The 27767-nt window shown below is 34.5% G+C and overlaps 5 protein-coding genes across 5 annotated transcripts; 2 read left to right on the forward strand and 3 right to left on the reverse strand.

Annotated features, from left to right (window-relative positions):
- Positions 1 to 106: 106 nt before the first annotated feature.
- Positions 107 to 3013, reverse strand: LOC105216613 (sorbitol dehydrogenase). Its single transcript, XM_011191200.3, has 5 exons — positions 2826 to 3013; positions 1417 to 1450; positions 665 to 1353; positions 475 to 596; positions 107 to 413 (listed from the first exon to the last, which is right to left on the reverse strand). Exons 1-5 carry the CDS (start codon positions 2877 to 2879, stop codon positions 236 to 238), a joined length of 1077 nt encoding a protein of 358 aa, XP_011189502.2. The 5' UTR covers positions 2880 to 3013; the 3' UTR covers positions 107 to 235.
- A 2382-nt stretch (positions 3014 to 5395) lies between these two features.
- LOC105216612 (uncharacterized) lies at positions 5396 to 12756 on the reverse strand. The gene is made up of 3 exons (XM_011191199.3): positions 12118 to 12756; positions 11147 to 11654; positions 5396 to 10470 (listed from the first exon to the last, which is right to left on the reverse strand). The coding sequence occupies exons 1-3, from the start codon at positions 12238 to 12240 to the stop codon at positions 9899 to 9901; spliced, it is 1203 nt and encodes a 400-aa protein (XP_011189501.1). The 5' UTR covers positions 12241 to 12756; the 3' UTR covers positions 5396 to 9898.
- Positions 12757 to 13382: 626 nt separating this feature from the next.
- On the forward strand, positions 13383 to 14421 carry LOC105216611 (zinc finger CCHC domain-containing protein 10). The gene is made up of 2 exons (XM_011191197.3): positions 13383 to 13609; positions 13685 to 14421. The coding sequence occupies exons 1-2, from the start codon at positions 13536 to 13538 to the stop codon at positions 14205 to 14207; spliced, it is 597 nt and encodes a 198-aa protein (XP_011189499.1). The 5' UTR covers positions 13383 to 13535; the 3' UTR covers positions 14208 to 14421.
- A 249-nt stretch (positions 14422 to 14670) lies between these two features.
- LOC105216609 (uncharacterized) lies at positions 14671 to 15411 on the reverse strand. Its single transcript, XM_011191196.3, has 2 exons — positions 15128 to 15411; positions 14671 to 15066 (listed from the first exon to the last, which is right to left on the reverse strand). Exons 1-2 carry the CDS (start codon positions 15257 to 15259, stop codon positions 14791 to 14793), a joined length of 408 nt encoding a protein of 135 aa, XP_011189498.1. The 5' UTR covers positions 15260 to 15411; the 3' UTR covers positions 14671 to 14790.
- A 240-nt stretch (positions 15412 to 15651) lies between these two features.
- Positions 15652 to 18127, forward strand: LOC105216608 (uncharacterized). Its single transcript, XM_011191195.2, has 2 exons — positions 15652 to 15959; positions 16032 to 18127. The coding sequence occupies exon 2, from the start codon at positions 16047 to 16049 to the stop codon at positions 17181 to 17183; it is 1137 nt and encodes a 378-aa protein (XP_011189497.1). The 5' UTR covers positions 15652 to 15959; positions 16032 to 16046; the 3' UTR covers positions 17184 to 18127.
- The last annotated feature ends 9640 nt before the right edge of the window (positions 18128 to 27767 follow it).

Genomic DNA, 27767 nt, shown 5'->3' on the forward strand with positions numbered 1-27767 from the left:
AGTTTGAGTCACTGAAAAGAAATTCAAATTACAGTACGTGCAATGATTTCAAATACACGAACATTTTTAATTTCCATCGTTATTTTAAAGAAAGAAACGTTTCATATAACCATTTCACACATTTAATATATATTATATCATTACTTTTTCTTCTTATTAGACAAAAAACATATTTTTTTATTTACAAAAACAATTATCTCCTATTACTTATAAGTCTTACTCCATTGAAGTCCTCTTAGGCTTTATTATTTGCATCTCTGGGTTGCACGTGAATCATGACTTTGATGGCACCACCGTGTCCATAACGTGCGGTCTCAAATGCCTTAGCTGTTTCTGTTATGTCGAAGTGGTGGGTAATCAAACGTTTCACATTCACCTTACCAGACGCAACTAATGCCAGTGCAGCGGGATAACTGATAACGAATATAAAAATTAATTCTGAATCAATTTTTCATCACGTAATTTTTAACTCACTCATTGCAGTAACGGAAGACACCACGAATATCTACTTCACGTGCCAAGGCATTGATCAAGGGTATTTTTGGTTCAGCGGCACCCATACCTACAATAACAACGCAACCGCCTGAACGTGTAGCCTAAACGAAAATAATTATTACATTTATTAATAACATTAGTTTTGAAATTTTTGTTTAAATTCACTTACGAAAATGCTGAGACGTGTTGTGGACTCCGCACCACAACAATCGATCGACTTATCGGGCTCAACACCCATTACTTGATGCACTTTTTTCGCCACCTCTTCGGCGCTATCATCTTTACTCATGAGTAATGTGTGAGTGGCACCCAATTCTTTGGCGACATCCAAGCGTTGCTGCACCAAATCTGTGATCAATACTTGTTCCGCACCCATAGCTTGCGCTGCTAAAAGCGTGACCAAACCAATTGGACCAGCGCCCAATACGAGCACCTTCGAGCCAAGTCCCACACCAGCACGACGACAAGCATGTACACCAACCGAAAGTGGTTCCAACAGTGCACCTTCCTCCATGGTTACATGGTCGGGCAGTTTGTAACAGAAATCAGCAGCATGTTTATAGTAGCGTGTGAGGTTACCATCATAAGGTGGTGTAGCACAGAATACCATATCGGGACATAGATTATATTGACCAGCTTTGCAATGATCACAGTAACGACAGGGTACACCCGGCTCACAAGCTACACGATCGCCCACAACCAGATGTTTTACTTTCTTGCCTACTTTAGCTACGACGCCAGAAGCTTCATGTCCGATTACCATTGGTTTGGTGAGCACAAAATCGCCAATGCGTCCATGAACTAAATAATGCACATCGGAACCACAGATGCCAACGGAGTCCATTCGCAAGAGCACCTCTAAAAATAGATTTTTAATAAATTATGTGTATTTGGCGTTATATATTCGATAAAAATACCAACCATCATCTGCAATTTCGGGAACGGGACGTTGTTCCTACGAAAAAAAAAACGAAAAAATGAAAGATATGTTTATTAAAACAATAAATGCATGTAAACTATTAACGAAATTTCGATTTTGAATATAATTATTTTTATATTATCAACTAAATGCTTTAAAATAATAATCTTAAAACAACATAAGCAGACTTTGAGTTAGTCATCTAAAGAAATCGACCTTATTGTAATCGTAGTTATTCTTAACTACTTCAAGTTATATTTAACCAGTCAATTGTCTCAATTACTTAATTAATAAAAATATAGGTATACGAACACACATGTGATAAACGATGTGTATGCAATTCATTTGCTTTTCATAAATATGCCACCGTTTATTAGATGCAAAAAAAGATGTATAATTTTATAGCACTCTAAATTCCAAAGTATTATGTGGGAAGCTCTTTAGTTTGCGACGAATTCCAGTTATGCAAATACATACATACTCGTAGGTACGTGTCATGTTTATACAACTGACGAGCCCACAACCAAAATAAACACTTATACCTATTTAAGAATTAAGTATACCACTAACTGATAATACATATACGAAATTATATATATACGCTCTTGTATGTGCATACCAGGAATAAAACCAACTACAAATTGTTAGAGGAAAAGTGGTCCATTTTGGTAGTAAACCGGTCCATACGATTGTCTAGTTTTATTTGAAAACTTTTAAAGGTGTGGTGCAACCCACATATCCGAAAGAATGATAGATACGCCACAAACGAAATGAAATAATTGAAAACAAAACCTTTTGTTCATAACTAATGCATTTTTCTTTCAAACACTCTCGAAAAGAGCAATGGAATCTTGTTGTTATAAGTCATTTATAGAGGTCATATTAAAGGTGTCTTTTGAATTAGAAATGGCTAACAGATATTTTGAAAAAAATTTTTCCTGGTAAGGAATAATTGTGCCAATGCTTGGAAAATCACAATATTTACTGAATGTTCGAGGTAAATTTACTGCGTAGAAATTACGGATCTTTGTCAGTCACAAAGCGCTAAACTTCAGCGGTAAAAGTTTGGCAAACTACTTCAGTGTTTATTTTTCGACAGGTTTTTGAGTTATTTGCCAGTATGTTGAGCTTTTTTCCTACTGACTCGGAAAACTTGTAAACAATCATATTAATTATCAACATTTAATACAAGTCACTAATAATTGAAATTATTCTATAAAATATTTTACGTACGCCCCTATTTAGATATAAGATATCTCAAGTTTTTTATGAGATAATCAATTTGAATTTAACTTAACCTATTGGTATATTTAGAAAAAATTCTTTAATTAAAATTTATATTATTATATACTATTTCATATCAGTAACTTCGCAGTTTCTTCAGTTTCACGCAATACCCTTGCCAACTTACCAAACGTAAATCCTCGATGCCGTACAAAACCGCTGTTAAGTTATCGTTTGCCATTCTTACTTTTACTTAGTTGATAAAAAACACGATAAATTTAAATTAATTCACACTTGTCGGAAGAATTGTAGAAGAATTTCCAAAAATTGACTTTTCTGCTGCAAAGCACCCAACGGACTGAATTTTAATCAATGCGGAGCGTTAGAAGTTGACAATATCACGTAGTTTTTGCCGGTATGTGCTGCGCTCGGCAGGCCTCTTCGTGTTTTTTTTACGTACCAGACACTATATACCACACACTAATCTTGTATAAATATACTCATGTGCACAACTAGTTGGGAGCACATAATAGCATACATAAACATTTGTTTAAACTGTAAAACGTGTGAAACGAATTAAGTCAAAAATTCTAAATTAAGAAGTTAAGTATATTTTACTCAAATATAGATGGGGACGTAGTCACTTCGTCTCATACAATAAGAAATATATATATATGAACTTTTTAACCTTTGTATAAGTGGGTAAACTTTTCTGAAATATCTTAAATAAGAAATCGTTATAGGTAGTAAGTAGCTAGATACAAAATATGTATGTATGTGATTGGCGTTCAATCGTTTAACCGGTTATAGCCGAATCGATGAGAGCGCGCCACTCCTCCCTTTCCTTTGCAGTTCGGCGCCAGTTGGAGATCCCAAGTGTAACCAGGTCGCTCTCCACCTGGTCCCTCCAACGAAGTGGAGGCCTTCCCCTTCCTCGGCTTCCTCCGGCGGGTACTGCATCGAACACTTTCATAGCTGGAGTGTTTTCGTCCACTCGGACAACATGACCTAGCCAGCGTAGCCGCTGTCTTTTTATTCGCTGAACTATGTCAATGTCGTATAACTCGTACAGCTCATCATTCCATCGTCTGCGGACCGTCGCCGTTGCCAATGTTTTGAGGACCATAAATCTTGCGCAAAATTTTCCTCTCGAAAACTCGTGTCGTCTTATCTGATGTTGACATCGTCAAGCTCCTCCAATGGTAAGAGTACCTACAATCAGGTGAACTAATACCGAACATCATGTAGAAAAATTGCTCTCGTTAAAAGAACACAACATATGGAGAATATCTAGATTCTTGTATAGATTATACGCAACGTTAAGGGGATATACCAGTGTAATCCATGGAAAATTAGGCGATTTTAGTGATTTTTTTTAAAGAAAGTACTCGATCAGATGTTTCCAAGTTTTTCTGAACATAATAAGGTATATTTTCAGCTATATTGTAAGATTGTTTTTTACCAAAATATTGAAAATTAACAGTGTTATGTGCTGTCTTCGAAGATGCCAAAAAAAATTCCCCAACTGCTGAGATGATGCCATCCGAATGAGTAGCTGAGACAAATAAAATTTAGAAGGTTATTAAAGCTGAATATACATATATCCTATACAATGAACTACGATTTTTGAATAATATCAAAAATTAACAAAATGGGGTGGTTCTGAAAAAAATGTCGTTTTTTTAGGTAAAATATGGTCTTTGTTTTAATGCCAAATTGACAATGATCAACCAATCAAAAAGATCGTAGGTCATTGTATAGTAAATATATTCAAGAGTACTCATTTTCAGTCGATCGGTCAATTTCTCGTTGAGTTATGTTGTCAGCAATTTTGTCAGCAAATTGTCACACTGGTATAGCCCCTTAAGCTAGTACTTCTATTGGGCAACTTAAATAAATTTAACGATTCGAAGCTTATAAGTAATATGTATTAATCATAATATTTTTTTCTTCGGATACAGTGGAGAATGCACTGTTAAGTATCTTATATGTACTAAAGTGAACTTAAGCTATTTTAATATAATACGAAATACTTGTACGTCATACGTTTATACAAAGGTATGTATGTACATAAATATACTCATATGTCAATATGTTATCTGTTTATATTTTATATATACAAGCTACAACTACTTGTATTTTCTGCCGGTTCTTAAACTACATATGTATGTACATATTCACATATGTACTTGTACACATACATGGAGCTCGCAATTAATGGCGTTGAATAGTTTAAAAATAAATTGAATATATATACAACAATACAAATATATATTTATAAATTTGTAAATTTATACTACGCATGATAAAAGCTCACGTGTTGAAATAGTGAATTGTATTATGTTAAAACAAAAGTTGTGTATGAAAAAATCCATTGAGTAAACATGTAAACAAGCACGAAAAGAAAGCAAAAACTTTTCGAATTATCCATTTGTAAATGTAAATCAGCAACTAAAGCTTTGTGAAATAATTGGTGCACAAACAGCTGTTTATTTGCTGTAAATACAACAAATTAATTTTCCCCTTGACATTCACCGTTATTATCATTACTTTGTAAATATGTTTTATAATTTCAAGCAGCTACTGCTATCGCAACTGCGAACAATCAGTGTGTTCCTGGTGATTATTAACAATGTTTACATCGATAAGCTTGAAACGTTTTTATTTACTTGGTGCTTATACCCTATTCGTAGAGAATTAATCGTGCATTGAAGTGAGGCATTAGTCTAAACATATATCAACATAATTTTCTTACATCGTTCCACCTTACGCCGAGGTTATCATGAACAATTTCGACAAATATCTTCAAAAGATCACCAAAGTGCTATTGTTACCTGCCAACCAGATTACGATAAAATTACAGATTGAAAAATAATGAAACAGATTGAGAACACTCAATATTGGAACGCAACCCAGTTGATCGTAAAGATTTCTTAAATTTAAGTACCGGCTGGGGATCCCCATGTTTATAATACCTCGATCAATAAGTTTTATTTGCAAAATTGAAAATACTCAAAAAGTCAATTACTTTATTGTTTTTAACTAATTAAATAATTTGAAGTGGTAATTGCTGGCGATAAGCAATGCCTCTACAGGTGGAATAAGAGTTTGGGACATGTGATAGTCACGTTTGTATTAGATCTCTTGGTATTCGACTAATAGACTAACCGGATAGGGCATTATTCGAATAATAATATTCGGTTTGTAGTATCCGGATAGTCGTGAGTTGTCGACTATTTGATGAAAAGCTCATTTGCGACTATCCGGTTAACCGTTCGTTGTCGACTATTCGAAAAGGGCAAGTTCATTAAATTTCTATTTTTATATATTATAAACAAAAATAAAAATTCTGCTTCGATTTCAAATAATTTTCATTTATACAAATACTCGCAGCAGAGCAACTATTCGAATAAACGTATCATAATTGTATTAGAACGACTCTTCCCATAGAAGAAAATATACGATAGTCGTCTATTCGAATAGTATTAATCGGTTAATATTAATACGAACGGTTACAAACCGGATATTCGAATAATCGGTTTTCGGGTTATTCGAATAATTTTAAGGACCCTAGTTTGTATAATATAAATTGCTTCATGAGATTGATGAAATTGTACAAAAATCTTTTTTAATACAACAGATATGAAAACAAGCCGTTTTTGTATTTCCAACCGATGATGAACTGAATGGTGAGTGGCTTGAGTGTTCACTTATATAGATTCAGAGTCTATGTTTGTTTAAAGTCGGCAATAAGTAACCGCTCCACCGTCCCAAAAATCGTTGAACATTATCAATAGCTTTAGAAATATCATTTTTTCTATGTTATAGATTAAGCAAGGGGTATTCAAACCTGTGTTCAGTTGGATTCGTGAGGTTTACAACGACATTATTATGGATCTGCTGCGTTGACTGCGTTTTAATAGATCACAGTACCTACAAAAAAAAAAAAAAACAAATTTCTGACTATTCGCTGCTGTGGGACATTTACTGTTCTATATGATACACTTGTAATTCCTGACTTGCAATTTGTCTTAATTTTGATATATACATAGTAATGACTCAAAGTATTTTTGACATTTCGAGGATGACACAGCTGTCGAGTAGGCCTAAAATTAATGAGTTGAGCGCCGCTGAACCAAACGGGTCAATATTTTAAAGTATTGTTTCAAAGTCAAAGATCTTATAGCAATAGCTCCGTGAACCACGAATTCCAATACATTATAGTTAATTGGTTAATAGTTTTCTAATTATGAGTTCCGTTGAAACTCTTTGTACTTGGAATAAAAATTATTCTTAATTAAAACGCAATGAAATATATATAATTTCGTTCAGATTTATTGCGACATCTTCGAAGAATTATCTATTTTTTGGCATACATTTCGATTTTAACTCGAACATTGAATTGGAAAATTCTTAGTTTTTAAAAATACATAAAACTTTAGCTTAGAAAGAAACTACCGATTTAAAATTAAACTCTTTAAATTTCAAATTATTAAATGTCATTGTACAATTACTGACAAATTCAATAATTACAATAGGTATTTTGTATAATCATAGATTTCTCGAACAATAAATGCAGCACAGTCGTCGGGGTTTATAAACTATTATAATTTTTTATTCAAATTGCAATTGTATAATTTTTGTTTGTCAAAGCAGCAAATTGTAATTAATTTTTTATCACATAATTATTTAGTTTTCCCATACTTAATTTGTATACGCGTTCAAATTATCTTTATTACACTTAAATCTATATTTAAGTTGCAATGACTTGAGTTATTTTGCGCAAAATAAATAAATGCTTTTTACTCGTATGTGTACTTGTATATACAAATGCATGTTTTTATTATAATTGAATGTAATACTATTAAGTACATGTAGTATATATGTAGCTGCACTACGTGAAAAAAGGAATATGTTCGAAATGCACTTTAAGTTCATCAAGTAGCTGATAATATTTCGCTTCATTAGTTTAATTAATTTTTTACATTTTTATTTTTATTTCATCCACTTATTTCTTTAATTTTTCGATTTGTACCGATATCGCATTAGAATACTTATATTGCAAATGAATATTGCACAATAAATGAATCTTAAACTAATTAAACTTCGCTCAAAATATTTGAATATCAAATTAATAGACGCAAAATAACAGCACGTAGGATTTCATGTAAAGCAATTCAGTTTTATAACCGGACGTTTTAGTAAAAATTTATTAAATTCTTGTAAGCGCTAATGATAATTTTTTAATCTTAATTTAATTATTTGTGTTTAGCATTTAGTACGGTATAGTTAAGCTTGGGAGCCGGCCTCTGTTTGCAAACTAGCAAACTTATTTTAAAAACACCATTATATCCGTACATTTCCAATCTGTCACTATATATAACATATGTATGTAACTTTTTTTCTAAGATACTAAAAGTAGAATACCCGAGTTATCCCATTTAAAATGGGAGGAATTCTTAGAAATGATGGGACAATCATCACAGTTACGATGCATAAATTAATAATTTTCCGGTAAAAATTAATTTTACTTGTGAGCAAGAAATATATGTTAGCTGTAAATTCCTTTGATATAGGATCTAGACAGAAAGTGAGTCATCAACCAATGGGTTGTGTAACCATGGAATCATGTTTTCATATAATTTCAAAGTAATGGTTCTAATATCCGTATTTAAAGGGTGTTTCAAAAGGGAGGCTATAAAAGTAGACCGATAGGGACAGCAAACGACGCCATATTTTGACATTTCTCTTCAGTAAGGTTTGCCATTTCATAATGGAAAGTTAAACGATCCAACAACGAGGCGAAATTATTAAAATTTACTAATTTAAGAGCGCTACGTCCAATTTATGGTCGTCATAATCGTCCAGTCAGATCAAAAATTTAGCGTCTAATGGATAAATTTGAATCCACAGGCACAGTACAAAATACGTCCGTGCCAATGAGATAAAGACGTGCCTGTAGTGTCGAGAATATTGCTGCCGCTAGCGCATCAATTGATGAAGACCATATCAGTCGCTCACACGCCGTTCTCAAGCGTTGGGCAAGTACTGCAGCCGCTTGACCACCAGAATCGTCGTATGTTTGTGAATGGGGCTGAGCAACAACTAGAAAATTAATCGGATTTTCAATGAAAAATCATCTTCAGCGATGGGTCTCATTTCTGGCTTCGTCAATAAACAAAAAATGCATTATTGGTCAGGCAACAATCCACACGTACTCCATGAGTCACTTCTTCCGTGCTGATCAAGACCGGCACGTTGCTGTGAATGGGAATCGCCACCGCTCAATGATAACCGAATATTTTTGGCCGGAATTGGATGATATGGACTTGGACAATATGTTATTCCAACAGGACCACGCTACAAGCCACACAGCGAATGTTACAATCGCTTTATTGAAAACCAAGTTTGGTGAACGTGTTCCCAGTAAATTGGCCGCCTCGGTCGTGCGTTAGACTATTTCCTGTGGGGCTACGTCAAGTCTATGATCTATGCCAACAACCGATTGATAACCTTCGTACGAATATCGAACGTGAAATTGCAGCAGCATCGGCCGATTTATGCGTTCTTATTGAAAATCCCTTTACTAACCTGAATATTTAAGCAGACCCCATTTCTTTTAAAAAATGTGCGGTCCTTTGTTGTAATTAATATGGAAACTTAACCTAAATGGCCATATTTACAGTGTTGTATTTTAAGGAGAATTTAAATACATAGTATATTAAATTAATAAAAAAATGGAAACTTGACAGCTTTCTATAAGAATTTGGGATCCAGTAAAGTATGAGAGTATACAAATTTTATAATCATTTAAAATCAGCTCTTTCTTAACCTAGTTTATTTTCTTTGATGCATTTTATATTTTTGTGAATGGTGCATTCTTCCAAATCTCATGTGTATAGTTAAAATTAATTATGAAATAGATGAGCTGGTTTGTTTTACGCCTGTATATAAAAGCGGATATATTATATATTGTACAATATTATGCAAATTATACCAAACAGATAGCATATTAAGTCTCTTATTATATATTAGTATATTTTCAAAATATATATTCTCATTATCACCTGATAAAACGCGGAATCACATCCTTCGCTAGCTAGCCACAAAAAATTACGTTTCTACAAAATTACTATAGTTGCATTTCACGATTTGCTTCTACAATAATTAAGTAACTTATATCACTATCCTTTCGACGGTTTGTGTTCACTATTGAGTTGTTAATACACCTATATTCACCTTGTTGCAATCTTCGAGTGCTTAGAGTGATAGCTCTTCCGTAGAGGTATTCACATGTACACGTGGTACGTCATGTGCTGGTTGTATATCCATAAGTATGACAACCTCGTATGGACTACAATCGGAGAGATGTAGAAAAGAGCATAGCCAACCGTAGAAGCCCTTCTCAATGTCGGCTATCTCATTTAACCAACTATTTAGTTGTAGACTCAATTGTGCAATACCCGAGTAGAGGCCCAGACCCACGGTGCAAACGAGTATGCCCACCGGATAGGCGAGTATTAATATGGGCGACATAAAGAATTTATATATACACGATTTCTCTTCATTAAAGTAATTAAACATATTGTACCAAGTTAATGTGCCGATATAAAATGAATAAATGCTCGAGATTATAGTCACGAATGGAAGACATATTAGCGATAGCATTAGGATATGTACGCCGGTTTTCGGTGCGCAGGTGCAACATAAATTCTGTTTTTTATTCACTTGTGTAGCTGCTGCAACTGCATTGATCTGCTCCAATTCTTCACGACTAATATTGATTTGTAGATCAACGCTCTGACCCTTTTTGCGACCGCGTTTAATTGTGCCTGTACGGAAAGATCATGAAGATAAAGGAAAACATTATTTATTAAACTTCATATCATTAAGATCACTTAATTGATAATTATTATTTTATTTATTGATATTTTTGGCTTTGTTTTCACTTTTCTGAAAGATAATTAAAAAAAGATTTCTGATATCACTAACATAAAGAAGTATCTAAAAAAGGCTTTGAGAATCCCAACTAGTCTCACAAAAATATAAAGAGATATCGAGTTTATTCCGTAATTTGCAAAATTTTCTGAAATCCGTTTAATCTCAGATGCAATTCTGTCGAGTGGAGAGATCAAGAATCTTAATACATTCGATGCTTACGACATATCAAGACAATGCAATACTCCGAAAATAGAGTTTGCCGAATTATGACTATAATCAAGTGTTTTATAAGCTGAAAATATAACAGGACATTTTTCTTCGATAATTTCAGCAATGGTTTGTAAAAAAACGATTCCATTGGGCCTAGCAGTATAGAGTGGAGAACAAACGATAGAGGACCTGTTAAATAGATACAGAAACTAGATCTATAATCACATGGTATTGAAAATTAAAATGTAATGAAAAGGTTAAGCCGCTTTAAACATATTGAAAAAACTACTAGACCAACCAATAGATTCATATATTAGTTGAAAGTAAATATTTCATCCACCCTCTCAGACAACGTACCTGTCATAGTTAGATAATTGCTGTCCATTGACCTCCTCGTGTTGTACCGCTCCAAACTGTGCATATCGATATTCAAAACACTGGTTTCACCGGATTCTAAATCTTCATAGTTGGCTATTTCCGGCGATTCACGTTGACTACGTATATGTGATGGATCGGTACGTATATTGACACGTTTCTTGGACGATGAACGATTACTAAGACAATCGTGTGATTTTGCATCCAAGCTACTCTCTGAATAACTGCTCGGTGTAACTGTGGTGCTTTCATGACGATTTGTCGATTTTGTGCCTTGTGATACGCTTTCGAAATTTTGCAACTCATTGTCATCTTCATAAATATTATCCACAGATTGTGAGGACTTATGTGTCGACCGGTCGTCGGCAGTGTCTCCATTGCATTGTGAGCCTGGTATTTGTGGCAGTGGTTGTTTGTTTTTCAATATTAATGATGTTTTCAGTAGGTCCTCATCAAGTGCCGGATTGGATGGTGATAGTTTTTGTCGATTCTGTAGTTGAAGAGTAATGTAATGATTTTAAATGGGTTCTCCGAACTAGATTATGTGAGATTTTAAAATTACAATAGTATATTTATGTACTTAATATAAAATAATTCCATAATTTAACTTGAGACTCTAATAATAGATATTCTAATGAAAAAGTGATATTTAACTATTTATAACAGACATCATGAAATATTTAATAGTCTTCAAATTTGGCAAATTAAGGCAACAAAGATGCTCTCGTTGTCTGTAACGAAAGTAAAAGTCGAGCTGAAAATACATATTCAAATTTCATATTAGGTGTCTGTAAAGTTTCATTTACCCTACTTATTTGCTTGCGTCAGTATTGTTTCACACACACAAACACAGTATCAAATTAATTTCAATAGAAAATTAAAAAATATAAAATATTAACAATTTTGGTTTCGATTTATGCTAAAATAAAATTCATTAATTCATAAACACCCACCTGAACATTAACTATGTGATCCACGTAGTTTTGTGCGCCATTCACTTTTTTTGATGTCTGCCGCTTTCGAGGTGGAATAAAAACGGGGCGTTCCTCGCCGCTTACTGCACTCTTGCTAACCATTATCGTTTTAATTAAGGATACGTTTAAATCACAACTCTTATGGTATTTAGAACAGTTTTAAATTATTCATTAATTATGAAATTGGATATTCTTAATATATACTAAGAGATATGCAAGCGTTAAGCAATATTTTTTATATTTTATAGCAACACTTCATTCAAAATTGCATACTCTGCACAAATTTTAGAAATTTTGTATTAATCGACTTATATATGTTAGTTATTAAATACATTTGCACTTATTTAATATTTATTTTAAAGCCCTAACACGCCCAATGTCTCTATGTGCCTTTAATACATTTTAACTGCATGCCAACTGTCGCTAAAATGAAGTGAACGAACAGTCCACTTGCACTTGCCAAATATTTACATGTGTATGTATATGTTGCATATGCATATATGTAAATAAGCATTTGTGTGTGTGAAAGGACATTTTGCCTTTATTTTTCTTCCGCTGCGATTGATGCTGTTATTGCCGTGTCCGTCGTGTCCGTTTATTGATTTTTCGCCATTTACGTCCTTGTTCCGATTCTTGTTGTTATGCACATCGCTTTCGCAAATACCGAAGTAAACAAAAACAAGAATAGCACATTCGTTGTATAACAAAAACAAAGGCGGTATTTTTTGCATATGTGTTGAGAGAATTGTGGAGAAAAACAGAAATGGTAAACAAGTAAATTAAAAGTACATGAAATGGCAAAGTAAATATTGCAATTATTGTATTTGTTTTGTTGTTTACTTTGCATATTGGTGGGGAAATATGATATAAGGAATAGAAGAAGACATATCAATAAATATTTAAGTGAAAAAAGAAATAGTTTAGCTGAAATTGATAAAATTGTCTTAATTACTTTATTGAATTATATTGAAGAAATACAAATTTTGAGGTTAGTTTATCGACCAAATATAGACATAAGTAAAAAAAAATTATTTTTATGATTTTATTGTACATCAAGCAATAATGCATTATTTATTTGTTTAGTATTTTTATTTTATTTATTTTTTTAATACACTTAATTATATATATTCAATACTAAATGTTTTTACGAATTTCAGATACGTTATATATCGATAAACGATAATTAATTTGACATCATTAACGTTTTTTTTTTTTGCTTTAGTGGCAACATTGAAAGAAGGTCATAACAAAAGGAGGTAAAAATTAATAAATAAAAGCATCAACATTTCAGTGTTTTTACATATTTCATTTATAAAATACAGTTCGACGAAAATTGACGAAATTATTTATCTGCATTTTTTAAAATATTATAAGAAAATATCGGTGTTTTTTTGGGGATGTCAATGCACCTAAAAAGCATTCAAATGACGCTCGTAGGTCTCGCTGCACGTAAACTTTCTATTAAAAAGCGGTAAGTTTCTTTGAGCACGTTGCTCCTCGTAATATGTAAAATTAAAATAAGTAAACTTATTTATTTTTCTTTTAGTAATGCCAAACTGGCGGCTGCTTTCCCAAATGGTGTACGTTGTCAAAAATGCTTACAACTTGGACATTGGTCGTACGAATGTAAAGAGAAACGTAAATATGTACATCGCAGTTCACGTACCAAACAACTTAAAAAACGCCTAGCTGACAAAGTAAGCGCTGAAAGTAATGAGAGTAGTACAACAGTCGCATTGAAAAAGGGAACAAAAGCAAAGCGTTCAAAACGTACACGCACTTCATCCGGATCATCAGCAGGGAATGCCTCGAAAGGATCAAATTCAGACTCACAATCTTCTTCAAGCGATAGTAGTTCGTCGGATTCAGACGACGATTCTTCTAGTGATAGCAGTTCTTCAGATTCAGATAGTGACAGTGATAGTAGTGATGACGGTTCTGGAAGTGATTCGTCTAATTCTGGTACAAGTAATTCAAGTGATTCTAGCGACTCTTCCAGCTCCGATGAGTCACCAAAAAAGAAGAAAAGCCGACGTACCTCTAGCTCATCTAGTGATGATGATATTTGATTGAAACATTAACAAATCATAACGTTCTGAGAAGGACCATAATAAGCTTTAGTAGTATAAGTTGGTAATGCTGAGAGATAACTGATGATATATATTTCATCGAGCATTTTTCATTTATATGTACGTAAACAAGTGACCATTTTTATAGTTTAATAGTCGGAAAACTTTGCAGTATATTTCAGTTAAAACTTTGAACCAGCGCGTTTAAAAATAGCATAATCATTAATATATAATTATCCATCTCTGTACTACCTCAGTACATACACATCAAATGGTTTAATTTTAACCTTTTTTGCTTCAAAGTGTAAATATATGCATGGTTAAATTCTTAAAATATGAAATTAAACTTCTCAACCATCAGCTTAATAAGTAAAGAATGTGCATATTAATTAAAGAAATTATTTATATAAATATTGTATAATGTTAATTTGATTAAATATTTTGTTATTTATAAAAGCATATATTTGGTCTATTTTAATAAAATACATTTATTTATGAATAAAAACATCACAAATTATATGTGTAATAAAAATGTGCGGGTGTTTCAGAATAAATCATAATTAGGCACTACTGCTTGCTGCTACTACATGTCATCTTCCTCCTCTTCCTCTATGTTATTGTTGGCCTTCCGATCTGTGTTTAAATATATAATTTGCTTATTGATAATAACTGCATCGATTTGCACATTATCTTGTTCTGTTGATCTGCATGGTATGTTATGTGGCAATTGAGCGAGTGATAAACTGGCCTGGTTACTCGTGCTGGGTAGCTCTTGCTCACATGATTTGTTTAGATTTGCGGATCGCATATTTTCACTCAAAGCTGCTGCTGCTCCTGCTTTTAACTGTAGTTCTTCCACCTGTACGGTAAAAATACAAAATTAATATATAAATTCAAGTCAAGAATTGAATTTTACTTGCCTTTAATTCGTTTATGGCTTCATTTACTCTGCCTATAATGGTTTCCAGCTCCTTTTGAATTTTACAAAGTTGTAGCTGCTCCTTTTGGATGCGTGCATTATTTACAAAAGTTGCATTTGAATTTCTTCCCATTTTAATATCCAGTTCACTTCAGTGATATTCAGAAAGAGCCTTTGGATAGTAATTAGAAAACCATCACAATGTTTTGAATTTTATTTTCTTTTTGTAATCACTTTCTGTTTACAAGCATATGTTTCACTTCTCTTTCAAAGGTTAAATAGAATTGCCACAAAAATGTACTAAAATAGTTAGAACTTTTTATTTTGTTCAGAAGGGTTTAGTAAGGGTTTTTTATTTCGTAAGGGTTTATTTCGTTATAACTATAGTTATTTCATGCATTTTTATTAATATATCATAAGTAAGATTTAAAAAATTTGGTTTTTTTAAACAATTTTTTTGCCAGACATTGGGCCATTTTATTGTTTAACTGCTTGTTCCAATACTCATAAATAATGGCAACTCTAGTAAACAGCTGCTCAGTTGTTTAATTTAACAAAATATTTTCTTGCTTTAAAGTTTAAACCAAACAAATTTTGAGTAAAACCACCAAAATTTCGCTTTGTGTTACAAAAATACTTATTCAAATCTATAGGCGAACGACTAAAATATTAAACGCTCCTTAGAACTTTTGTATAATTAATAAAAGAAACTGTAGCCAACGGCCGAAACATAAATTGAAGAATAATACGAAAATCAAAGTCCAAAAACAATTTGGATTACAAAATTGCTGGCAGTCAATAAATGTTAACTTTGTTTAGATATAAAAGTGAAGGTAGGTGGAAAAATACTCTCAAGGTCAATGATGGCATTTCAAATTTGTAACCATTGTACGGTCTTTATTTAGATACAAATTCAAACAATGGCAGAACAGGAATCATTACTTCAAGAAAGTAGTAAGACATCGACATATATGTCTCCTCAAGAAGAAGCTTTGCAATCACTTTGCAAAAAATTGCTGAAATCAAGGTTTTTTCGCGGTTACTATGAGGAACGTCGTTTCGTGGATGCTGTAGGCGGCTATAGAGATATAATTGGTCTACATCGCGGTGAACGTGATTTGGAGCGTTTATTGTTGGACATTAAATGCAAATTGCAAATCTTTTATCAACATACACAGCAGGTCTGGATTGGCGTGACACACGGTGCTTTTATGGGAATAACGCCTAAAAAGAACACACTAGACACACACATTTGGATACAACTGCAGGAAGTTGCATTCGGCCAGTATTGGTTCAGTATAAAGAGTATACGATTCCGAAAGAATGAAGTGATATTAAAGCTAAATGTTGTGCGCAATGTAGAAACTGAAACGCGAATTGAAAGAACTCAATTATCAACGCCGGCATTGATGTACGTCAGTGATGCGTCAAAGTCGGCGTTAATAGCAAATGATTCAGTGAAGCTTTCGAAGAACGCACCACAATTTGGCGAGGATATGGTGAGCAATCCAATTATGATACAACCCGAAGTGCTACAAATCGGTTATGAAGACTTCGTTAACGTGGTGCGCGACTGGGGTACAACCATAAAACACTCAGTTTACGATTTTATGTCGAATGATGTAAACAAAGATAACATTAAAGATTTTCTACAATTTCTGGGCTTAGTTGTGATCTCACTGTTGACCGGCAGCGTTGTAGCCATCAAGTACTTGGGTACCTTCGCCTTGCGTTTTATGTTTGAATTTACGCGCTTTACGCAGGTAATGACACCAATCATACTAAAAGTAATAGAGGCGATAAATAAAATTGTTGCGGGATTTTATACACTACTGGCAATGATTTGGAAAGATGCATTTATGAAAAGAAAAATGATACCAACACAACAACTGCAAGATTATAATGACCGACCTGCTAGAGAATTAAAAGCTATAGAATATAATCGGCCGCATTACAATAGTAACATTGAATATAATATGCGTCATAATCCATTGCAAACGCCTATGATAAGGTCTGGTATGGGTAATTTTCCCGAATTTGAAAGAAAATTTCAATAAAGTGATATTTTGCCGATGCATTTTAGAACAACATAATCTATGAATCTTATTGTTAGATCTACTATTTATTTTTACATTCATTGCCTGATAGCATACTAATTTATAATGTTACAAAAAAGCGGGCATTCCTTATAATGTACATACATACAATACACGCATAAGAAAACGATAAAACAGTTCAAAAAATGTGCGAAGAAAATTTACTAGAAGTTAAAAAAAAACTATATATTTATTATTAAACCACTGGCAACGATTGTAATAAGTGTAAACGAGATAAATTTATTGTATATCGCCGATAACAAAATCTGTTAAGGTGCTTGTGCTGAAATGAATGCTAGGTGTACTGAAGTTGAATGACGTAATCCAAATACAATGCATTTTAATAATCATAATGGCAAATAATTTAGATAAGCTGAAGAATGTGTCCTATTTGTATTGAACAAATAATTGAACTCAGTTCTTTGCTTTTATTAATTTATTTTGTTAACTTTCGTTATTCAACTTTAGTTAAACTACCATTCATTTTAGTTCCATTATTATACATAAACAATTTGTATTTACATATGTAAAAAAATGGAAAATAAATTATTTAAATTCAATACCAAAATATAATAAAAATATTTACAAATAAAAAAACAACAATTGTAGATACATATATATATCAACATATTTAAATTAAAAACTTATTTTATACAACAAACGAATTTGGATTATTGTTATGCACTACCACGGCCTTTTCCGCACTTTGGTGATTTTTTAAATAACTTCGCAGCTTTCGATAGCAACTTATTTATAGATATACATATAATCACTTAGTAAGAATTTTTATTAGAAAAGTTCTTACAATACAAATTATATTTCCAAGTGCTGCTGGCATATTGATCTATTTATTTTAAATTTTAACAATAAATGTTTTTAAACGAAAAGTATTAACCATCATGAAACATGTTTTTTATTTAAAGTAGTATTTTTCAGCAACATTAGTTGTAAGTATACTATTTAAAATAATTTACAAATCAGGTCCATTCTGGATACCTTGATTCAACTGTCACGTAGTAGTGAAGCACGGTAGTCATGTTAAGGGGTTGGGGGTAGTCAGAGACACGAAAAAAATAGTTGTTTTCAGTATATTTTTTTTTGCTATTAAATCATATTATTTTAAAAAAGAAATAGCATTATTACACAACGTTTTGACTTGAAGTCACGAAAATTTGAAAAAAAAAATAATTTCCAAAGTTATAGCTGTTTGTAAATCCTGGAGATTCATCTAAAATCAATCGGATGAGAAAAATTAGGTCTATAAATAGATAACCATGGGCCTGATCGAAGCTTTTTATACTCTCGCAACAAAAGTTGCTAAAGAGAGTATTATAGTTTTGTTCACATAACGGTTGTTTGTAAAACCTAAAACTAAAAGAGTTAGATATAGAGTCATATATACCAAAGTGATCAGGGTGACGAGTAGATTTGACATCCGGATGTCTGTCCGTCCGTCCGTCTGTCCGTCTGTGCAAGCTGTAACTTGAGTAAAAATTAAGATATGTTGACGAAACTTGGCACAAATATTCCTTGGCACCATAAGAAGATCAAGTTCGAAAATGGGCAGAATCGAACCATTGCCACGCCCACAAAATGGCGAAAACTAAAAACACATAAAGTGTCATAACTAAGCCATAAATGAAGATATAAAAATTGGCAGCTTGCGCTCTCCCCATTTCTTGCTCTCGTTTTTATGAACTTTAATGTCAACATGTTTTTGTTTTTTTTTTCTGTTTTCTTTTTTAAATTTCAATTATACATAACACAATTATGTATATATATGTATATGTATATTTATGTATGCATAATTGCTGTTAGGTTTAATTTTCAAGAAGTTTTGTTATGTAATATATTTATATGTGTACATATAATCGATTCATAATGTATGTATGTATAAATATTCTTTTATAATATTTTTTTTTTTTTATTGAAACGTAATTAGATATATTTTTACATTTCATATGATTGCAACTAGTGAAACAAAACAAAATTTTAGTAACAAGCAATATTTTTCTAATTTTAAAAGATAAATACAATATAAGCGTTTTTTTTTTGTCAGAAACTAAATATTACGTTTAATACTGTTGGCCGTTTCCACTTCGCTTTTGCCTGATGCAGGTATCATCAGCAAATGTGGCAATTGTACAGTTTGTCGGCGTAGGCATGTCGGAAGTGAACATGATATATAAAAGTGGTCCCAGGATACTACCTTGGGGTACTCCTGTTTTTATTGGTTGCAATATGGTATACGATTGTCCCTGCTTGATTCTGAAGTAGCGGTTGCTCAAGTAAAATTCAAGCAAATCAGTTAGGTATTGTGGTAAGAAACGTTTTAATTTATAAAGTAAACCATGGTGCCATACTCTATCGAATGCCTGAGATACGTCTAGAAACACAGCTGTGCAAATCAATTTATTTTCCATCGCATCTTCTATTATGTTCGTTATGCGATGTACTTGATCGATTGTGGAATGTTGAGTCCTAAAACCGAATTGATGAACTGGTATGATACCTTTGTCTTCAATTATGTTCTCAAGTCTTTTGATAATGACAGCTTCGAGTAGCTTAGACAAAATAGGCAACAATGAGATTGGACGATATGACGAGGCTTCATGTGCGCTTTTCCCAGGTTTTTGTACCATAATGATTTCGGATACCGTCCATGACATTGGGACGTATTTAAGATTTAAGCAGACGTTTATTATCGATGTAAGCTTTGTTAAGGCTCTGGGTGTTAAATGTTTCAATACATCACTTGTAATTAAGTCGAAGCCGGGAGCCTTTTTAGGCTTTAATCTAATTTTGATGATATTTTCCACTTCTTTTTTTGTAGCTGGTTGAATTTCGCTTACATATTGCGTTGCTTCTAGCTGCGGTAAGCTATCATGGAACGAAAATGGACTAAACGTTTTAGTTAGTTTCTCTGAAAAAACTTCCGCTTTTTCTTCGTCGCTTTTAGCCCAGGAACCGTTGGGCTTTCTGAGAGGAGTATTAGCCAATATGGGTTTCCTGGCATTTTTTACAGCTTTCCAAAGAGAATAGTCTGTATTTTTGTTTGGCGTTAATTTCTTAATATAGTTCGAAATGTTTTGATTTTTAATTTGTTTTATTTTGATACTGAGAAGTTTGGTTAAATTGTTCAGCTCTTTTTTATATTGAGGAAATCGCGTGTTTCGCCATTTTTTACGCATTTTTCTCTTTTTACTAATGAGATCCAGAATATCTGCAGGGTATTTAGTATAAAAGTTTTTTTGCTTTAGGACAGGAGTACTTTTCCTTGCCGATTCTTGAATAACTTTCGTAAATTCATAGACTTCATATTCCAGGATATCAGGTGTTGTTATATTTTCTGTAGGATCAATATGTTTGTCAAGCATATCTTTAAAATACTCCCAATCTGTATGTTTATTAGAGAGATATGGTGGTAGCTCGATTTCTTTTAGATGGTCATTTAGAATGAAATACACCGGTGAGTGGTCCGAATTTAAGTCTAAGCCAGTGTCTACGGTAATGAAGTCCTTTGATATTTGACGAATGATAAAATAGTCGATCAAGTCAGGTAATTTTCATGCATCGGTAGGCCAGTAGGTCGGTTTACCAGTAGATACGAAGTCACATCCAGTGGCCATAGCGGCTTTAAATTTATAATATGCATTTAATTTAGTGTGGTTTTTGTTGTTGTTTTTTTTTTGAGTGTATTTATAGTTTATATTTCTTGTAGTTATCTGCTGTATGTGTAGTATTTTGGTTGCTCAGTTATTTTCACGTTTACTATTTAATTTGCCATTACCGTTACCCGTTACCCGTTTCCTAGTTTTTTTTGTTTTTGTGTACATTTCGGAAATGTTTTAGTACAATCTCTTACCGCTTCTGCAAATAATTTTCTTAAATTTCAATAACAAAGGTTTTTACACTCTCGCAACAAAAGTTGCTAAGAGAGTATTATAGTTTTGTCCACATAACGGTTGTTTGTAAGTTTCAAAACTAAACGAGTTAGATATAGGGTTATATATACCAAAGTGATCAGGGTGACGAGTAAAGTTCAAATCCGGATGTCTGTCTGTCCGTCCGTCTGTCCGTCCGTGCAAGCTGTAACTTGAGTAAAAATTGAGATATCTTAATGAAATTTGGAATTTGACATAAGAAATGACAGAAGGAAGCTGCACTGAGATTTTTTTACAAAATGGAAAATGGGCGTGGCGTCGCCCACTTATGGGTCAAAAACCATATCTCAAGAACTATTCGACCGATTTCAATGAAATTCGGTATATAACACTTTCTTGACACCCTGATGACACGGGTGTAATATGGGCGAAATCGGTTCACAACTACGTCTACTTCCCATATAACCCAATTTTGAATTCCATCTGATTCGTTCACTTTATAATGTATACATAAGGAACCGATAAAGGTAGCGAAATAAAACTTTACACAAATACTGTATTTGAGCTGTGACATCACTTGTGGAAAAATTGTCAAAATCGAACCATGACTTTTCAAGGCCCCTGGTATCAAACATGAAGAACTCAGTGCCTAAGGGTAATTTTTCACCTAAAATATAGGTAAATCTCTAAATAAATTGCGATAGTATAAAATGTTCGGTTGCACCCGAACTTAGCCTTTCCTTACTTATTGTAATTGTGTCTGCCACAATTCGTTATGCATTTTGTGTGCTGAAAGTTTGGAGCAGTGGTTGAGACACTGACGCGAACTAGTGTCCCTTAAATTAGAATGGGTCATGCGATTTGGTTAAACAAGCGATGCAGTAAATTCAATTTATTATAAAGTTTTTATTGGAAGATAGTTGTGGACTATACAAATATAAAGTTAGATATGTATATGTAAATAAATTAAACAACATTTTGGGAATTTAATTTAATGTTAATTAAAAAATTTAATTTTAATTTAAAAATATTGTTATTAATAGTAATCAGTTAAATATTTTTATTTAGTTTTTGCGTTGTTTTTTAGTCAAAAATAAATTTTGAAACTAAAAAATAGTTTAAACAAGTAAGGAAGGGCTAAGTTCGGGTGTAACCGAACATTTTATACTCTCGCAATTTATTGATGTAATTTTATAAAGACAACACAATTCGACCCATATATTCGGCATAAAGTTCGATAGAATAACGAAAATCATCATAAATAGTATATGGGGACTGACGTAATTCCTAAACCGATTTCACTCGTTTTCACCACCAAGATACAATATATCGAAGACTATACGATCACTTAATTTAATATTACTTAGAAATAGGTATATAGGATCTGGGGGAAGTTATGACCCGATTTTTACCATTTCAGGTACAGAGAGAAACTGTTATAAGAAAAAAATTCAGAGGGAATGAGTTACATTAAAATATCTGAGGGATTTACCTATATTTTCGGTGAAAAATTAACATTAGGCACTGAGTTCTTCATGTTTGATATCAGGGGCCTTGAAAAGTCATGGTCCGATTTTGACAATATTTCCACAAGTGATGTCACAGCTCAAATACAGTATTTGTGTAAAGTTTTATTCCGCTAGCTTCATTGGTTCCTTATGAATACATTATAAAGTGAACGAATCAGATGGAATTCAAAATTGGGTTATATGGGAAGTAGACGTAGTTGTGAACCGATTTCGCCCATATTCCACCCGTGTCATCAGGGTGTCAAGAAAGTGTTATATACCGAATTTCATTGAAATCGGTCGAATAGTTCTTGAGATATGGTTTTTGACCCATAAGTGGGCGACGCCACGCCCATTTTCCATTTTGTAGAAAAATCTCAGTGCAGCTTTCTTCTGACATTTCTTATGTAAAATTTGGTGTTTCTGACGTTTTTCGTTAGGGAGTTAACCCACTTTTAGTAATTTTCAACCTAACCTTTGTATGGGAGGTGGGCGTGGTTATTATCCGATTTCTTTCATTTTTGGACTGTATAAGGAAATGGCTAAAAGAAACGACTGCAGAAAGTTTGGCTTATATAGCTTTATTGGTTTGCGAGTTATATCCAAAAAAACTTATTTGAGGGCGGGGTCACGCCCACTTTTCCAAAAAAATTACATCCAAATGTGCCCCTCCCTAATGGGATCCTATGTTCCAAATTTCATTTTCATAACTTTATTTATGGCTTAGTTATGACACTGTATAGGTTTTCGGTTTCCTCCATTTTGTGGGCGTGGCAGTGAACTGATTTTGCCCATTTTCGAAAGCAACCTCCTCAGGGTGCCAAGGAACATGTGTTCCAAGTGTCATTAAGATATCTTAATTTTTACTCAAGTTATCGCTTGCACGGACAGACGGACAGACGGACGGACAGACATCCGGATTTCAAATCTACTCGTCATCCTGATCATTTATGTATATATGTAGGATAGCCCTTCAAATAAACGCACTTGGTTCAACTTTATAATTAACACACACTTTATTTAAAATATGTTAAATGTTAAATGTTCATGTATAAACTGAATATGTGAAGTCCGTCCGTTTGACCGTCCTATATGTACGATGACTGTTTAACGACTGTGTTCTTGTCCTATTTGTTAAGTTGGTCGTGCCCTATCAGTGCTGCCTATTGTCATAGGTCAGTGTTGCCCTTTTGTAAGTGAGGTGAGTGTGCGTACGTATTAATAGGTGTGTCCACTACGTGTTGTCCTGTCACCGCTTCCCACAATCGGCCATCCTGCACTTTCATTCGACCCGAATGAAGGATCAAATTTTTTCATGAATTCCGCGACGGTAGTAGTGCGTCCGGGTCCTTCGTGATCTCCAACTTTCGCAACTTCGTATCTGCCATGTTTCAGCTGCTTAATGATCTTGTACGGTCCAAGATATTTTGGCTTCAGCTTCAGCCCAGATCCATACTGTGTACGTTTGATTGCTACCAGTTCGTTAATTTTGTACTCAACTTCAGCTTTACGACGAACATTGTAGGTCTTGCGATTTTCTTCTTGTAAACGAACTATGTTCTCTTTCGCTTGAAGACGGCTTTTCTCACGCTCTGAGTCGATTTGCTCTGTTGCGAAGTTTTCTAAAAGCTCTTCCAGATTCGGCATTTCAGCCACTCGCATTTCTAATCCAGTTAATATCTTGAACGGCGATATTTTTGTACTACGCGGTGGAGTGTTGTTTATAGTCTGTTGTACACGTTCTACATGTTTGTACCACTCACCAGGACTTTCGTGGCATAATTTCGATATCATAGGTATCACGATTTTGTGTATTCGCTCAACCTGTCCGTTCCCCCTTGGAACACCCGTGGCAATTGTTAGATGCTGAATACCTTCTTTCACACAGTACTCTTTGAAAAGAGTTGACGTAAATGCGGAGCCTCTGTCGCTGATTATGCGCTTTGGATTTCCAAATACCGACGACTGCTTCCTAAGTCTGTCAACTACTGCCTTTGCTCCCGTGTTTTTTGTTGGATAAAGCCAAACAAATTTGGAAAATGCGTCGACAACCACAAGTAAATAATTATAAGATTTCTTCGACATTTCCATAGACGTGGTATGTACCTAAAGGACAGTCCTCCTTGTTAATTGGATTAAGCCAGCCTTCCTTTTTCCCTATTTTATTTTCGTTTACCAAACATTCGATACAGCTTTCTACTACGCGAGATGCTTTCGCTTTCAACTGTGGAATATAATACGTTTTCTCCACTATATCTTGTGTTTTCTTACTGGAGAAATGACCTTGTTTATGTGCAATCCTTATCACTTCCTCCTCCATGAGTGAAGGTACTACTATCAACTCTTTGATGGGGTCCTTGTGTAATATGCCGTATTTCATATAGTAATCCTCGTATTCGTCCTTTTCTAAAACCTTCCGCACAGCTCTAACCCAATTGTCCTCTTCTTGAGCTTGCTTTAACCGGTGTCGCAATGAATCTTCCATGAGTAGACAGGAAACTCTGCTCAACGCGTCTACGTGCCTCATTTTAGTGCCACTCCGATGCTGTATTTCGTAATCAAAATCTTGTAAATACATCGCCCAGCGCGAAACTCTTAAGGGCACGTCTCGTTTCTTCATCGTCATGGCGAACGCATTACAATCGGTTACTATTCGGAATTTAATACCTATCAGATATACACGCCATTTCTTGAGTGCTTCGATGATGGCTAAGACTTCGAGTTCGTACGAATGGTAAAACTCCTCACACGGTTTCGTCTTCCGACTCATATACTGGACTGGATGAAAGTTCTGATCATCTCTATTCCTCTGCAATAGTACTGCCCCATATCCGAATTTCGATGCGTCTGTATGCACCTCGGTTACTGCTTGCGGATCGTATAACGTTAAAACTGGCGCATTTATTAGTGCCGCTTTTAGTTGCTGGAATGCTGTTAGTTGCTCTTCACCTAGTTCATATCGTACATCTTGTTTCAACATTTCTGACAATGGTCTCGCAATTGTTGCGTAACTTTCGATGAATCGCCTAAAGTACGAGGTAAGTCCAAGGAATCGTTGTATAGCTTTTTTATCACGTGGCAGCGGGAACTGTTTGATGGCGTTCGTCTTCGCCTCGGATGGTTTTATGCAACTATTCTTGATGACATAACCCAGGAACTCAACTTTCCTCACCAGAAACTGACACTTGCTCCAATTGATTCGCAATCCACTAGCTGCAGCTGTCTTCAGCACAACTTCCAAGTTCTTGATGCCCTCGAATTCGTCTTTGGAAGGTATTATAAGGTCATCCATGTACGCAATCACAATCCCATCTTTTATCAAATCTCTGAATACGGCTAGAATGAATCTTGCAAACACTGCTGGTGAATTACAAATTCCAAATGGTACATACAGAAACTCATACTGTCCGGTACCCGTAACAAATGACGTATATTTTGTGGATTCGGCGCTTACGGGCACGTGAAAAAATCCATTTACCAAATCAAGTGTCGTATATATCTGGGCACCTTGCAAACACTCGACTACTTCATCCATCAATGGCATCGGGAAATTGTCCCTTAGTATTTTCGCATTCAATCTCCTATAATCGCAACATATTCTCTTTTCACCGTTCTTTTTAGGTACCAGAACAATTGGTGATGCATATTCCGATGTGCTGGGTTTAATGACCCCTTCTTCCAACCATCGTCCAACTTGTTCATCGACACAAATCCTATCTACGTAGGATACTCGCCTCGGCCTTTCGTATACCGGCTCTTCGTCTTTCATTACAATTTTCATCTCGACAGGTGACTTCACGTTCTTCGCTGGTCGATACTCGGTTATCAACTTATCTATCATCACCGCATGTGTGTGACTGAGATGCTGCAAGTCGATATGTGATGCTACACTCATATCAGACGCCAAAAAAATGTCTCCAAACTCGCCAATCAATTCATCAATCCGATTATCATCTTGTGCCATACTGTTCCCCTTCACAGCGCATACATCGGCACTTCTGTATAATGACGTTGATGCCTCGCCACGCTTCATACTATCAGCTCCTTGGGCTCGCTTATTAGTTGTTGACTCTGCAACTAAGCGCTCCCTTACGCTTACACTGTAGTTTTCCATTGTTCCACTCGTCATTGACCCTCGTCCATGTTTGCGAAGTGCACTATCTTCTTCCACGTGCTTCTCTGACTCTGATTCTCCTCCGTACCTCTTGATGGCACCATCCGACACCTTGCTGTGTCCACGCAGTTCGTTGACTGCTCTCACGTACTCTCCAGTATCACCATTCTCGGGTATGTCGTGCCTTCTATCGCACATCACGTGTTCCTTCAAAACGCCCTTCGACAACTTACTGTGTCCACGCAGTTCTTTAACCACGTCCACGTGCCCCTTGGCACCAAATTCTTCTCCACACGCCTCAGATGAAACTTCTTCGGTACAAACACTTCTGCCGGTCTTCTGCTGCACTCCCTTTATCTGCTTCGACCCTTTCTTGCAAAGTTTAACGTCTTCCTCAGTCACTATCAAATCTACTTGCTTCAGGATATCATTCCCTATCACGACATAATAACTTAAATCACGTTCATTTGCGACATGAAACTTAACTTCCAAAGGTATATTGTCTATAATCATTGACATCGTAAAACTGCCCATGGTTACCAATTCGCTGTTGCCAATGCCAACTAGATACTTCTTTTCGTTACTTAATTCAACATCAAACCGTAGCTTCAACAAAGCATCATTCCGAATTAGACACAAATCGGAACCAGTATCAATTAACGCAGACATCGTTTGGGGCATCCTATTAGGTGCCGTAAAAATCAAATCTTTGAATAATAAATTGCTGTTCCTGCTTATCTTCCTCATTGTATTCATACCCCCTTTCGCACCCCTTTCTGGCTTGTTGACTTTGACGAAAGTTTTACATTCGGATGCTTTATGTCCTTCTCTTCCGCAACTGTAGCAGGTGAATCTGCCCTGTGGACAATCTCTAGCCATGTGTGAACTTTCCCCGCATCTAAAACACTTCCTATCTCCGGGATTGAAATTCGATGTTATTCTGTTTGACGACGATGATTTGAACGGATTTGCAAATTGGAATGGAGGCTTTCCAGCGTTGATTCGTTCGTAAATTTTGATCTGCTCCTTGAGATCACCG

The sequence above is a fragment of the Zeugodacus cucurbitae genome, chromosome 2, assembly GCF_028554725.1.
Source record: "Zeugodacus cucurbitae isolate PBARC_wt_2022May chromosome 2, idZeuCucr1.2, whole genome shotgun sequence".
Taxonomy (NCBI): domain Eukaryota; kingdom Metazoa; phylum Arthropoda; class Insecta; order Diptera; family Tephritidae; genus Zeugodacus; species Zeugodacus cucurbitae.

Excerpts from the sequence above, each read along its gene's own strand:
- LOC105216608 (XM_011191195.2), top strand. The coding sequence starts at position 16,047 with ATGGCAGAACAGGAATCATTACTTCAAGAAAGTAGTAAGACATCGACA.
- LOC105216612 (XM_011191199.3), bottom strand. The coding sequence starts at position 12,240 with ATGGTTAGCAAGAGTGCAGTAAGCGGCGAGGAACGCCCCGTTTTTATT. Across the intron at positions 11,655-12,117 it reads ATCACATAGTTAATGTTCAG|AATCGACAAAAACTATCACC; the intron begins GTGGGTGTTTAT and ends CTTCAACTACAG. Across the intron at positions 10,471-11,146 it reads CAATTATCTAACTATGACAG|GCACAATTAAACGCGGTCGC; the intron begins GTACGTTGTCTG and ends CTTTCCGTACAG.
- LOC105216611 (XM_011191197.3), top strand. The coding sequence starts at position 13,536 with ATGTCAATGCACCTAAAAAGCATTCAAATGACGCTCGTAGGTCTCGCT. Across the intron at positions 13,610-13,684 it reads AAACTTTCTATTAAAAAGCG|TAATGCCAAACTGGCGGCTG; the intron begins GTAAGTTTCTTT and ends TTTTTCTTTTAG.
- LOC105216609 (XM_011191196.3), bottom strand. The coding sequence starts at position 15,259 with ATGGGAAGAAATTCAAATGCAACTTTTGTAAATAATGCACGCATCCAA. Across the intron at positions 15,067-15,127 it reads AAGCCATAAACGAATTAAAG|GTGGAAGAACTACAGTTAAA; the intron begins GCAAGTAAAATT and ends TTTACCGTACAG.
- LOC105216613 (XM_011191200.3), bottom strand. The coding sequence starts at position 2,879 with ATGGCAAACGATAACTTAACAGCGGTTTTGTACGGCATCGAGGATTTA. Across the intron at positions 1,451-2,825 it reads GCATCGAGGATTTACGTTTG|GAACAACGTCCCGTTCCCGA; the intron begins GTAAGTTGGCAA and ends TTTTTTTCGTAG. Across the intron at positions 597-664 it reads CAACACGTCTCAGCATTTTC|GCTACACGTTCAGGCGGTTG; the intron begins GTAAGTGAATTT and ends ATTTTCGTTTAG.